At 45.0% G+C, this 13,497-nt stretch overlaps 1 protein-coding gene across 1 annotated transcript; it reads right to left on the bottom strand.

Moving 5' to 3' along the window:
- Positions 1-1,592: 1,592 nt before the first annotated feature.
- On the bottom strand, positions 1,593-13,229 carry LOC138827274 (alpha-1,3-mannosyl-glycoprotein 4-beta-N-acetylglucosaminyltransferase-like protein MGAT4E). Its single transcript, XM_070022756.1, has 7 exons — positions 13,179-13,229; positions 11,673-11,843; positions 9,670-9,766; positions 6,616-7,766; positions 5,885-5,922; positions 3,904-3,968; positions 1,593-1,750 (listed from the first exon to the last, which is right to left on the bottom strand). Exons 1-7 carry the CDS (start codon positions 13,227-13,229, stop codon positions 1,593-1,595), a joined length of 1,731 nt encoding a protein of 576 aa, XP_069878857.1.
- Positions 13,230-13,497: the final 268 nt, after the last annotated feature.

Genomic DNA, 13,497 nt, shown 5'->3' with positions numbered 1-13,497 from the left:
TTTTTTTTTTAGCTTTTTCCTCTTTTTATTTTATTTTATTTGTGAACATACTGTACAGAGGGGTTACAATTACATGGGCAGGATAATGCATACATTTCTTTTTTTTAATTTAAATTTATTTTATTTGTGAACATACTGTACAGAGGGGTTACAATTACATGGGCAGGATAATGCGTACATTTCTTACCAAGCATTGCAGCCTCCTCCTTTGTTTAACCTTCACCTCCCTTCCCAGCCTCCCCCCTCCCCCCAATCCTCCCCCCCCACCGACATTGTAAAGCTCGTTTTTGACATGACAATTTGTACTTCTCATTGTTGCAACAGGTCCACCTGAATCCTTAAACGACTTGTTTTTCCCCATCTCCTCCACAAGTTATACTGACATCAAATATATTGAAAGCGGGGGTTATACTGTGGGGGAGGGACATATAAAGCAACAAAGAAATAATCTTATAAATGCGTTAGAAACACATGCATGAAAGAAAAAAAAACATTAAAATACCTATCTAAGGGTTCATTTTCCTAACATCACATTATCTGACTTTTTCCGCTTGACTCATACATATACTAGATATTGCAAATAAGGGAAACCATGGGACCTGTGTTTCTTTGTGCCTGGCTTACTTCACTTAATATAATTTTTTTCCAAGTTTTTCCATTTCCTAACAAATGGGGCAATGTCATTCTTTCTGATGGAGGCATAGAATTCCTTTGTGTATACCACATTTTCTTGATCCATTCATCTACTGAAGGGCATCTGGGTTGGTTCCATATCTTAGCTATGGTAAATAATGCTGCAATAAACATAGTTGTGCTGGTAGCTTTAGTGTGGTCTTGTTTGTAAACATTTGGGTAAATGCCCAAAAGTGGGATTGCTGGGTCATAGGGGAGCTCTATGTGAAGTCTTTTGAGGAACCTCCATACTGCTTTCCGAAGTGGTTGAACAAGTTTACATTCCCACCAACAATGAAGTAAGGTTCCCTTCTGTCCACATCCCCTCCAGCATCTGTTGTTGTTAGAGTTCTTGACTTTTGCCTTTTTGAGGGAGGCATAGAATTCCATTGTATATATATACCACATTGGATTTTCCTTTTTATAAGGTAAGTCTAGTGTTATTTATCACAATGGTAGAACAGATCAAAGCCAGATCTCCTTCTGGCCATTCTTTTAACAAATGACTGAGTTCCTGCTCTATAACAATTACTGTCCTGTGAATGGAGATACAGTAACAGAGGGAAACAGTAATTAAGAAAATTTCAGAAAATGATAAGTTAAAAAGCAGGAGTGGCATATACAGAACCTTCTAGAAGTGATAGATGCGTTCATATTCTTCATTAGGGTAGTGATTTCACCAGCATATACGTGTGCTAAAACATATGAAACCATATACTTTATATATGCATGGTTTATATATCATTTATACTCAGTTCTTTTTTAAAAAAATAGATACAGTAGGAAGTATGGAAAGCTAACTCAGACTTTTTGGTTGGGGAAGACTTCCTGAGAAGGTCACCTCAAAGCTACATACCCATGGTGGGACTGCCATGTTGAAATGAGGACAGAACAGATTCACATTGGCTGAGGAGGTATGGTTACCAGTGTGTCAGGTAGGTCTGCAGTCTGATAAGAGCAGCGGGGAAACTGTCAGCCATAGTGCTGCTTTCAATATCTGAAGCTATAGTGCTGCTTTCAATATCTGAAGCCATAGTGCTGCTTTCAATATCTGAAGCCATAGTGCTGCTTTCAATATCTGAAGCATCAGGGCAGGCATCAGAAGAGGCAGCCTACATCCTCCCTCATCTATACCCTACTCAGATGGCCAGCTTCTCTCCTTTTCCCATTTAGAAAGCTTCCAGGGAGCAGTGGGAAGCATCCGTAGAATGAGCATGATAACGTGTGTGAGCTGGCTCAGCTTTGACATTCCTGTGATCTTTTCCTCTGCAGTGTTTCCTTCCTTCCAAGAGAAAGAAGCCAGTGCTGGCTGCTGGCAGCCATGCCGACCCTGCCGGCAGTCTCCTGCAGAGCACTGGCTGGTGACTGACATGTTCATCTTGGAGAATGTGCACTTCACCAAGGACGTGAGCAACATCAAAGTTTCTGGTCTGTCTAGAGGGTGAGATTGGACCCATTGGCTGGCATTGCTTAGATGATAAGAACAGTTGCTAAGTAGCTTTGGAACAGGTTTCCCATGAGTAACTGCTGCACCCCAACTATAAAAGCTCTCCCACGAGAACCAGCCTTGGCTGGGGTGTGACTGTTGTACTGCCTTCTCTGTGCTAATACAGGTATGAGCATCATCACGTGTCCCAGGACATGCAGAGGGCTAGTGCTGCTCCCCTCACACCTCAGTGTGCCTCTTGCCTACTCCATGGTGCATCCATGCCCTACCTTCTACTCCTCCCAGCTTTACAGTACCATATTTCTTCCTCTTTGGCATTCTGCCTAGGTTCTTTCCTACCTAAGGATCCCTTTCTTCCCTTCTTTCTCTACCAGGGCAATATCCACTGTGGTGACAGGACCACAGATGCTCATGCTGATCATTGAAGCCATCTGTTTCTCTAATTCAAGAAAGTATATAAGTACCCAAGAGGGGCTTGGTTGCATGGCTCATCTAATTATCCACAGTAATTTCTTCTTTGTTAAAAGTTACAGAAGTTGCTGGGCGCTGGTGGCTCACACCTGTAATCCTAGCTACTTAGGAGGATCACAGTTCAAAGCCAGGCAGGGAAAGAAAATCCGTGATACTCTTATTTCCAATGAACCACTTGAAAACTGGAAGTGATGCTGTGGCTCAAGTGGTAGAGTGCTAGCCCTGAGCTGAAGAGTTTAGGAAGAGCACCTAGGCCCAGAGTTTAAGCCCCACAACCAAAAAAAAAAGTTACAGAAGTTAACCCACTACTTGGATTACTTTGGATGCATCTCAGATAGCATGTTTGAGAGCCTTTGCTCTGGGTTGATATTGACATTTACTGTGAAGATGAATGTGGCCCTTCTTCCCTTCATATTTTGATGTAATTTCTTTTTATTAGTTCCTCCCTGCTACAGCTTAGACATCAAACATCAGACTGTCAACCCCAAAGGAAAATCAGCCCTAATTGTTTACTAGGCTATATATTAGAATATACAAAGGATTACAGACCTTTGCCAAATTATACCTGTGTTTAGAGCTCATCTTATCTGGAGAGGTAACTTTCTTCATTTCTTTTTAAAAAAAATTATTTTATTACGATGTTGTACAGAGGGGTTACAGTTGCATGAGTAAGGCGATGAGAACATTACTAGTGGATCATTGTTACCCCTCCCCTTCCTTGTTGTTGTCCCACTATCCCTTCCCTCCCCCAGCTCCCACACTCCTATCCCCTCTCCTCCCTTTCTTTCTTCTTATGAAATACTTGTTATTTTATTTCTTGTTGGTCCTGGGGCATGAACTCAGGGCTGGGGCTCTGTCTCTAAGCCTCTTTGTGCTCAAGGCTAGCACTCTACCACTTGAGCCACAGTGCCACTTCTGGCTTTTTCTGAGTAGTTTTATTAGAGATAAGAGTTTCATGGACTTTATTACCTGAGCTGGCTTCGAATAGCAATCCTCAGATCTCAGCCTTCTGAGTAGCTAGGAGGACAAGTGTGAGCCATGGGTGCCTGGCTCAAGGAAAATCACACACACACACACACACACACACACACACACACACACACACACACACACACAATTATCATTTACTGAATATATAGCCATATTCAGTAAACCAAGACTCAGAGCTTTGGTTCCACTGAAATCTCGATAACTCAAAATACAAACTTTTTTCCCACCAAAATGCTTGAATTTCTGTGGCTCTTAAGAACGAACTTATTGGAGTTTTTGACATGATTTCCATGGATGGGCCAGGTCACTTCTCAGTGACCTACCATCCCAGAGGGAATCACTATAATTAGGTGCCACGGATTCTCCCAGCATCCCTTCCTCTGGAGGCCTAAAATCCAAGAGAGGACTAAGTAAACTTCATCATCCAAACTTCCTTCTTTAGCATCTCTAATATGGAAGGGCCCCCACTAAGTGCGGGCCTTGTGCACAGTGTGGCAGCAGCTTACTAACTAGAGAGGTGGTGTTTCCTTCCCCACTCAGAATCCAAATGAGTACCAATAGAAAGTGAGAAAACAGTGTTTCAGACAAGGTCAAGTGTACATTATGATGGCATTTTGGGAAATTTGGCAGCAGTCTTCCATTCAGGTAGAAGGAACCAAAGCAGTAGGTATATGAGTGTGGAGTCTCTCGTATCAAAAGCCAAACTCAATCTTAGCTTTTTTTTTTTTTTGGTCTGGTCCTAGGGCTTGAACTTAGGGTCTGGGCACTGTCTCTGAGCATTGCTCCTAATGGTGGAGCTCTACCACTAGAGTTATAATCTCATTTGTTTGCCACAGCAACCCTGTGGAGACATCTCATGAATAAGAACATCTGGAATCCTAGAGGGGCAATGGTTTCACACATCTAGAACACATCACCCTACCCTTTGGGCTTCCTCTACCAGGCAGGCACCCCTGTATCCATTACCTCCCTGAGTGGGGGTGATACTGCTCATGGAAAACCCCGGAAATCCAGACTTCTATCTCTGTCCCATCTCTTAATCCTATGGTCACAATATTGTATGCTCAGGATTCCTACAGTAGCCCAACCAGAAAAGGGGAGAATCCTGCAGACCTGTCAGTGAGGGAGACAAACGGGCCTCTCTCCTAGGACAGGACTGGCATCTATAGAGATACCTAACCTGCCTGGACTTGTCTGGGGCTCTCCATTCAGACCCATTCAGATCCAGGGCAGTCCAAATCCCCAGGCCAGGTGTGCATTTGCCCTGGAGCCTCAGGAGGCATCACAGGGAGCAACAAGAACCCTGGGGTAGTGGGTCCTTTCAAGAGGTTCCCTTGGAGAGGTGGGTGGTGGGAGGGTGCCATGCTTGGCGAACATTGAGGACTTAACACTTGTGCTAGGGTCCCTGAGTGTCTTGAATTCATGTGTCAACCTGGTGTGGTAGGTGCAATCCTTGTTTTACAGGTATGGGATACTGGCTCAGAGAGGTTAAATACCATTTTAAGGTCATCCAGCTAATAAATAGAGCCAGGGTTGAAATTCCAGTTTGAGAGGCACCAGAGCCTTTGTATTTCCCACTGCACGTCAGTCACCAAAGAAGTGCCTACTTATACCCCCGAGAGCCTCGGGGTTTTACAGAGGAGACCTGGAGATCCTCCCTCCAAGGGGGTTGGTACAGATTTGGAACTCAGCAATCTGGTGAATGAAAAACCTGGAAGGAAAAGGGTTACAAAAAAAGGGGTTACTGCTGGGTCTCAGGAGGTAGGGCAAGGGGTCTATAGTCTCACGATGGTACCCAGCAGCTGTGTGGGCTCCTCGGTATCCAGGAGAGACGGACTTCCTACCATTGTCTTTCAGCAGGAACTGACTGCCAAGGGGCACAAATACTCCCTCTCCCCACCAAAATAAAGGCAAGCCGGGGGAATACAAAGCATTTACTTTGAACAAAGGATGTAACTAGCACACAGAGAGAAACAGAGAGGGGGGGGGAGGCCCATTGGGGAAGACAGCTACTGGACCAGTCTGAGAAGGGGCTTGTACACCCCCTTCACTGTCCCCATTCCCACAGGAGCTACCATTCAAATTGGCCAGGGTTAAGTGGCTGGTAACAGAGAACACCTGAGCCTCCACAGCTGTCTGAGATGACCTTAGCCTTCTACCTGGGTGAGGGAAGGCTATACACCCAGAAGGGTTGATCTGAGGGTGGAAGGTCAGAAATCAGATGTGATGACAGAGATCATGAGCAGAGGAGATGCTGAGCCCTACTAGCAGCTTCGCGGTGACTCCAGAATTCTCAGAACTCACTTTGTACAGCTGGAGGGAGCTTCTTGCTGGTGCGCCACCTTTGGTTGCACACGGTAATGCAACAGGAATCATTGACTAGGTAGGATAAGGTTGAACAATCCCCTGGACCTATACTTCCATGTAATCTCTTTCTCATGCATGCATATCTATATATTCTGTATAAATATTATATATACTTTGTATTGGAAAGGTGGCTCATGCCTGTAATCACACCACCCAGGAGGCTACCCTGTCTTATAAAAAAGAGAAAAGACCCTTCTGCTCTCTGTATGGGCTGAGGATGTACCTTGGTGGAGGAGCATTTGCCTAGCATGTGCAAGGCCCTGAGTTTGTTCCCTCAAACCCTCTAAAAGGATCCCCCCATTTATCCTTTCACCATATTACATCTTCATCTGTATCTGTGAACATACAAACATGAAAGTATACACACATGCACATACACTATTTTAGCTGAAGTAAACATCCCAGGAATGTAAAATCTCTGGGCCTAACCAAGATCCTTCCCCAAATTAGATTAAGCTGCTTTTGCCTAGCAAAAGCTTTCTTAAAGAGTTATCCATTTAGATAGAAAAAGGGAGGAATACGAGTTTTAGTGGTACCAAAAGAAAGATGGATTCTTCTCTTTCTACCTTTCATTCACTGTATGTTTCTCCCCACAGGCCTCCTCACCCCCCGCCCGTCACTCTTACAGCTTAGAACAAAATGGCTTGGCACTTTTAATTTTGTCATACTGCTTTATCATTAACTTTCAGGATCCTTTTTCTTTCATTGGCATTTTCCTTCCAGAGGTAAATGTGTCTAATTATAAGACCACCAGCCTGGTTAGCATTCGCCACCACCCTCACACAGCTCACGTGCTTCCCCAGACTGTCCCCAAGAATCTCCCGATCTATCAGCCCTTGCTGGAGACGGCCCAGCAGGACAAAGTCGGTACAGGACCGAGGCATTCCATCAGGGTGGTAGCCTAGCTCCACCTGTCCCTTCCGTAGGGCGTACTTTCCATCCACGATGGCTCCTGTTATCACTTGCACTCTTCTCAGGTTTGCTGGATGGTTCAAAAGCACCGTCAAATGGTTCCCTGTGCTAACATTGTAGGTCCAAAAGAATGACTCATCCAGTGTGTAGGCCTCCCAGGGCACATGAACATCAGAAACCTTCATGTCTGTGAAAACAGCTGCAGGGAGGATGTGAGGACCGTAAGGATTCTCCTGAATGTTCATGGCATTTTTGTCACCAAAGGGGTGACGGTACAACCTGTGATAGAAGAGGAAGGGTCTGTAGAGCAGAGGGGTTTTCTGCCCCAGGAGGGTACGGAAGTGAAGGATCAGCCTGTCAAGGGGTTTTTCCTTGTGGAATAGGAGCAGGAACTGGGCCAAGAACGGAAGATCCCTGCTGTGGAAGAGCTTGCCAACGAGTCCCATGTTAGAGAACTCCAAGAGTACCCATGGGTTGGGTTTCATGGTGGCCACTGTTGAATAAAGATGGGTGACAAAGTTGGGGGCACAAAAGACATTGTCCTCTAGTAGCAGGAAGTAAGGAGAGAGGTTTTGGGCGAAGCTCATGAGGAAGGCATGGTCCGTGTTCTGCTTGGAGTAGAATTGCCCTTGTGAGGTCTCATTCTGAGTGGCATCCACAGTGGGGTAGGCGTCAGGGGGAGCATGGATCACTAGCAACTTCCCTGCCAAGATCTGTGAGCTGTAGAGTCTTGAAATGTGGGAGACCATTTGTCGGAGCCAGGTGAAGTTGGCATCTGCTAGGTGGAGCAGCACTGTGAGATGCTTCTTCTCAGCTGGGGAACAGGTGCGATATAAAGAAGCCAAGGTGTCCAACAGGTGGCCTTGATTTTGTTGTGACACTGAGGAGATCCCCACTGTCAGCCATGCTAAGAAGAGGGAAAGCAGGTACAGTTGTCAGCGGGCAGTAGTGGTGAGGATTGTTATAGGGTTCTGGCACGGTGGAGGAGGCTTGCCATTCTAGCACTGTGGAAGCTAAGGCAGGAGGGTTACAAGTTTGGGCTTCAAAAGAGACTCTCTAGACAAAAATGGATTATAGAGAGGGAGGTGCTATTTGGGACCCCCTCTCCCATTTCTCATTTGTTCTTTGGCTGAAGGGATTTTTGCATCCTTGCTTCTCTTAAGCGTGCCCTATAACTTAGCAACATCATCCTCAATTTCAAGCTTATTAGATGTGTAGAATCTCAACCCCAGAATTTTTTTTCCTGCCAGCCCTATGGCTTGAACTCATGGCCTGGGCCCTGTCCCTGAGCTTCTTTTGCTCACTTCTAGCATTCTACCACTTGAGCCACAGTACCACTTCTGGCTTTTTCTGTTTATATGGTACTGAGGAATCGAACCCAGGGCTTCATGCATGTTAGGCAAGCACTCTACCTCTAAGCCACATTCTCAGCCAACCCCAGCATTTTAATGAAATCAGGAGAATTGTATGCATATTAGAGTTGGAGAAGTACTAGCTATATGATGCTGAGTCCTTGCGGGTTTCTTGGAGTATTTGAACCTCAAACTTTGAAGCACATAGTTTAAGTACTCAATAAGCACTATTATTGTAGTGAGTATACTTCTTTTTCTTTTCTACTCAGCTCACCTTCCAAAAGGTTTCCTTTGAAGAAAGATCTTAAGAGGGGATTCACCTAGAAATCAGGAGCCTAAGCTTTTTTGTTTTTGCAGTGCTGGGGAATTGAACCTGACAAGCACACTAGGCAAGTGTTCTACCACTGAGTTATGCCCTCAGCCCAGGAGCCTACAGTTCTAATCAATTCTATCACTGGATGCATAATCTTGAGCAGGTACTTCTATTGCAGGGTTTGGGTCTAAATCCATAAAGCTAAGGGAGTTGGACGATGCAACTTCAAGACCCTCTTATACAAATGTTCTCTATCGAACCTAATGTCTGCACCTTCCTCCACTTCCTCCTCCTCCTCCTCCTCCTCCTCCTCCTCCTCCTCCTCCTCCTCCTCCTCCTCCTCCTCCTCCTCCTCCTCCTCCTCCTCCTCCTCCTTCTTCCTCTTCTTCTTTATTGGTTGTGGGACTTGAACTCTGGGCCTGGGCACTGTCCCTCAGCTAAAGGCTAGTGCTCTACCACTTGAGCCACTTCTGGTTTTCTGGTTGGTTTAGTGGAGATAAGAGTCTCTGACTGGGCTGGCTTTGAACCGTGATCCTCAGATCTCAGCCTCCTGAGTAGCTAGGATTACAGCCACTGGTGCCTGGCTGTCTGCACCTTCTTAATTACTCTGTACACTTCAAAAATTCAATGATTCTTTTTCTTTAGTTACACATTTTATTTATTGTTTGATTTCCCTTACTTAAACGTGCACATAAACAACTTCAATCACAGCTCTTCCTTTTAAAGGGTTTACTTAGTACTTTTCCTTTTACATTTTGATGCCATGGAGCTACACAGTCTTCTATGTCCAGGGAATCAATTATCATTGCAGCCCCAAATATTAAGTTACATAAAGTAAGGTGAGTCATGCTCTTTGTTTACCCAATATGACTATGTTCTGTTGATGAGACTAACAAGCGTTCAGAAGTATTTAATATGTGGTTAACTTGGATTTCATTTTCTTACTACAACAAACAATTTTTTCCTTTCTTCCTCAAACTTCTGACATGTGAACATCTTGGGGGAAGGGGAAAGAACTGTTCATTAGATTCAAATACTGCTGGGCATAGTTCTGCCTTTTCTTTTCCCTTTTTTTTCATTCTTTCCCAGCTATATTACCCTACTTCCCCTGAAATACTCCACTCCTCCCCTTCCTTAGCACTCACTCTTTCTTCTCTTTTGGTTTTTTCTTAAATATTTCAAGGTGATGGTGTGCCAGTCTTCCAGTGGCCGTAGGCTCTTCTTACTGTTATAGCTGTCCTCCTGGGATGATAGAAAAGGAAAATATGTACCTCTTTTCACAAAAGAACAGAATTGATGCCCCAGTGTCATCCCATAAGTTTCTCTAGGGGGAAAAGATTGAATTATTCTTCCCAAAGTGAAGCCAGTCTGAGGATGCCTGGCCATTGGCCAAGGGACCCAGGGCTCAAGCAGTAGTCATTCTCTCCCTTACCTTAAACACATGAGAAGTAAATGCAGCTTCTTCATGGACTAAGGGGTTCAAGTCCACACTCCAATCCACCCTAGAGCCTCCTTCTCTCAGGCAGAAATGTAAAAGGAGAGCCAAAGTGCATTGGGTGGATCTTCCCGGCCTCTACATTCCTACCCTCCCTCCATTCCTAGTTTGCAAACTACAGTACACGTTGCAACTTGGTCTTTAATAATCACCAGGTTTTGACTATGCTCAATTTCGTCAAAGAGTTTCAAAGTGATGAAAAGCCACAGGAGTAGGAAGCCCACTGCAGTTAGGAAGCTGTGTCTGTTGGGATACCACGTCATGGCTGCTTTGGATTAGGGTTCCTAGAACAAGAAGTCAACACATACAACTGGAGGACTTTTGTCCTCTTCCTGATGCCTAGCATTTCTCTTCTGTCCTCACCCACCCTTTCCCCTAATAGTCTATCTAAGAGCATGGTCATGATTCACTTTGGCCTAAACTTGCCCTTTATCTGGTTTAGGAATCAGATGAAATGTAAGTCTTATTCTCTACCTAAAGAAAGAGGGCCACTGAGGAGAAAGCTAGGTTTGCTTAGCATTTCTCCATGTTGTTATATATGACAGAACCTTCAAGGCTATGCTTAGCTTCAAGTGACATCATCTTATAAAGCAACACTTTGGACCTAAATTCCTCTATGTGGAAAAGAAGTGCCAAGTCAGAATGGCACTTCTGGAGCAGGAGGGTACTTGTCCATCCAAGTACCACCATCTGCCAGCACATCATGCAACACAAACTTAAATGTACTTTATTTATATCGATAAAGAATGATAGCCACAAATGTATCAGATCATGTGAGACACACTGAACTCAGGAGCTTATGGATCACATCAGAAGTGATCACCTCACCTGTGCCCCCAAGACTGACATGTGACAGGGAAACTGACATACACCTGCTTCCTTGGCACGACTCTCATCTAGGAAAACCGCCATAGCCAAGACCTCTGCCCTGACCCCAGGCTCAGCTCGAGTGCATTTTCGCGGTTGCCTTCCCAGTAAATGGTTTGATAGAGGTGAACCTATTTTTCTCCTCAAATCATAATTTTTAAATAAGACATAAAACATACTTATTTATAGTACTAGGACTTTACAGATTAAACCTTTTCTTACCTGGCTTCCTTAAGCAGAGATGTTTTGTCACATGGGTAATTCAGGAACAAGCCTGTATTGAAAGGAAATAGCTTTCTCTAGACCAGGAACATATAGATGCCAACCCTGAATGAAAAGGCTTTGCAATCCCAGTCACACTGATTTTTTTTTTTTTGGTCAGTTGTGGGGCTTGAACTCTGGGCTTGGGCGCTGTCACTGTGCTCTTCAACTCAAGGTGAGTGCTCTACTGCTTGAGCCACAGCTCCACTTCCGGTTTTCTAATGGTTTATTGGAGATAAGAGTCTCACGGACTTTCCTGCCTGGGCTGGCTTTGAACTGCGATCCTCAGATCTCAGCCTCCTGAGTAGCTAGGATTACAGGCGTGAGCCACTGGCGCCCGGCAAGTCACACTGATTTTTATAAACATAGAATATAACTCTGTCCCCCTTTGACTCTCCTATGTTATTGACGAATTGTTTTGATTCAGCTCTGAATCTGACAGGCTCCTGGACGAGGGAGGGAGGGAGAAGGAGAGAGAAAGGGAGCAAATGGATAAGAGAAGCTGGGTTGATCAGGGCTAGTTACCTTACAAGTCTTCTTCTTCTTCTTCTTCTTCTTCTTCTTCTTCTTCTTCTTCTCCTTGTCCTTGTCCTTGTCCTTGTCCTTCTTCTTCTTCTTCTTCTTCTTCTTCTTCTTCTTCTTCTTCTTCTTCTTCTTCTTCTTCTTCTTCTTCTTCTTCTTCTTCTTCTTCTTCTTCTTCTTCTTCTTCTTCTTCTTCTTCTACTTCTCCTTCTCCTTCTCCTTCTCCTTCTCCTTCTCCTTCTCCTTCTCCTTCTCCTTCTCCTTCTCCTTCTCCTTCCCCTTCTACTCCTTCTTCTTCTCTTTCTCCTTCTTCTTCTCCTTCTCCTTCTCCTTCTCCTTCTCCTTCTCCTTCTTCTTCTTCTTCTCCTTCTTCTTCTCCTTCTTCTTCTTCTTCTTCTTCTTCTTCTTCTTCTTCTTCTTCTTCTTCTTCTTCTTCTTCTTCTTCTTCTTCTTCTTCTTCTTCTTCTTCTTCTTCTTCTTCTTCTTCTTCTTCTTCTTCCTCTTCTTCTTCCTCTTCTTCTTCCTCTTCTTCTTCCTCTGAGGCCCCTTGAACTTGGCTCCCTCTGTGATGTTCCTCTTATGTCCCAGTCACCTCTGGCCCTAGCATCAGAGGGACCCATGTCCAGGACCCCCTGTGATACGTGCATGCTTCACAATCAGTGCCTAGTAATGATCATTCACCCTGAAGCCCAGCAGCAGTGCTGTATACTTTTTGTGTATGTACTGGAGCCTGAACGTAGGGCCTGTGCTCTTACTCTGCTCCCCTATCCCTCTGCTCCTTGCTGTTTTACTACCACTTGAGCCATGCCTCTAGTTCTGAAATACTGTCTCATGTGTGTGTGTGTGTGTGTGTGTGTGTGTGTGTGTGTGTGTGTGTGTGTGTGTGTGTGTGTGTGTGTGTGTGTGTGTGTGCTTGTCCTGGGCTTAACTTAGGGCCTTGGTGCTGTCCTTGGGCTTTTGTGCTCAAGGTTAGCACTCTACCATTTGAACCACAGTTCTACTTCCAGTGTCTTTGGTGATAAATTAGAGATAAAGATTCTCATGGACTTTCCTGCCTGGGCTTGCTTAGAACTAAATCTCAGACAGGATTACAGGCATGAGCCACCAATGCCTGGCTTGAAATATCTATATTTATATCTATCTATCTATCTATCTATCTATCTATCTATCTATCTATAAGCAAATACTGTATCTTTTTCCTCCTCCTCCTCCTCCTCCTCCTCCTCCTCCTCCTCCTCCTCCTCCTCCTCCTCCTCCTCCTCCTCCTCCTCCTCCTCCTCCTCCTTCATCATGGGGCCTGAACTCTGGGCCTGGGCACTGTCCCTCAGCGCTTCAGCTCAAGGCTAGTGCTCTACCATTTGATCCATAGCACCACTTCTGGCTTTTTCTGCTTATGTGGTGCTGAGGAATTGAACCCAGGGCCTCATGCATAGGAGACAAGCACTCTACCACTGAGCCACCTTCCCAGCCCCACACTGTATCTTTTAACAATCAGCCTCCTGTCCCTACTGCATCCTCACTTCCCTGCAGCTCTGCTGTGTGGATTTGCAGCTCTGCCATGTTGGTTTGCAGCTCTGCTGTGTGGGTTCGCAGCTCTGCCGTGTGGGTTCCCTCCTTCCCTCCTGTGAGTGGAGTGCCACTGACGTGTACATCCAGACTCCCACACCCTCACCTCCAGTCTTCACCCTTGTGTTTTTCCTCATCTTCTACATGTTCACTTCTCCCCCTCTCTTGGATTGTTCCTATCATGAAGAATGAGCAGAGCTGTAATCTATGTGGGGTGAGGCCAAAAGGTTTTCCTGAGTTCCACTCTAAAGCAAAAGTCCTT

This window comes from Dipodomys merriami, unplaced genomic scaffold (assembly GCF_024711535.1).
Source record: "Dipodomys merriami isolate MVZ:Mamm:240054 unplaced genomic scaffold, mDipMer1.0.p SCAF_153, whole genome shotgun sequence".
Lineage (NCBI taxonomy): Eukaryota > Metazoa > Chordata > Mammalia > Rodentia > Heteromyidae > Dipodomys > Dipodomys merriami.
This window is presented reverse-complemented; position numbering and strand designations above follow the sequence as displayed.

What these genes read in the sequence shown, in the direction of transcription:
- LOC138827274 (XM_070022756.1), bottom strand. Translation starts at nt 13,229, where the DNA reads ATGGCAGAGCTGCAAATCCACACAGCAGAGCTGCAGGGAAGTGAGGAT. An exon ending in TGAAAGTTAATGATAAAGCA is followed by an intron (nt 5,923 to 6,615) that starts GTATGACAAAAT and finishes GTGCAACCAAAG; the next exon opens with GTGGCGCACCAGCAAGAAGC. An exon ending in TAGTGATTCCCTCTGGGATG is followed by an intron (nt 1,751 to 3,903) that starts GTAGGTCACTGA and finishes CTGATGCTTCAG; the next exon opens with ATATTGAAAGCAGCACTATG.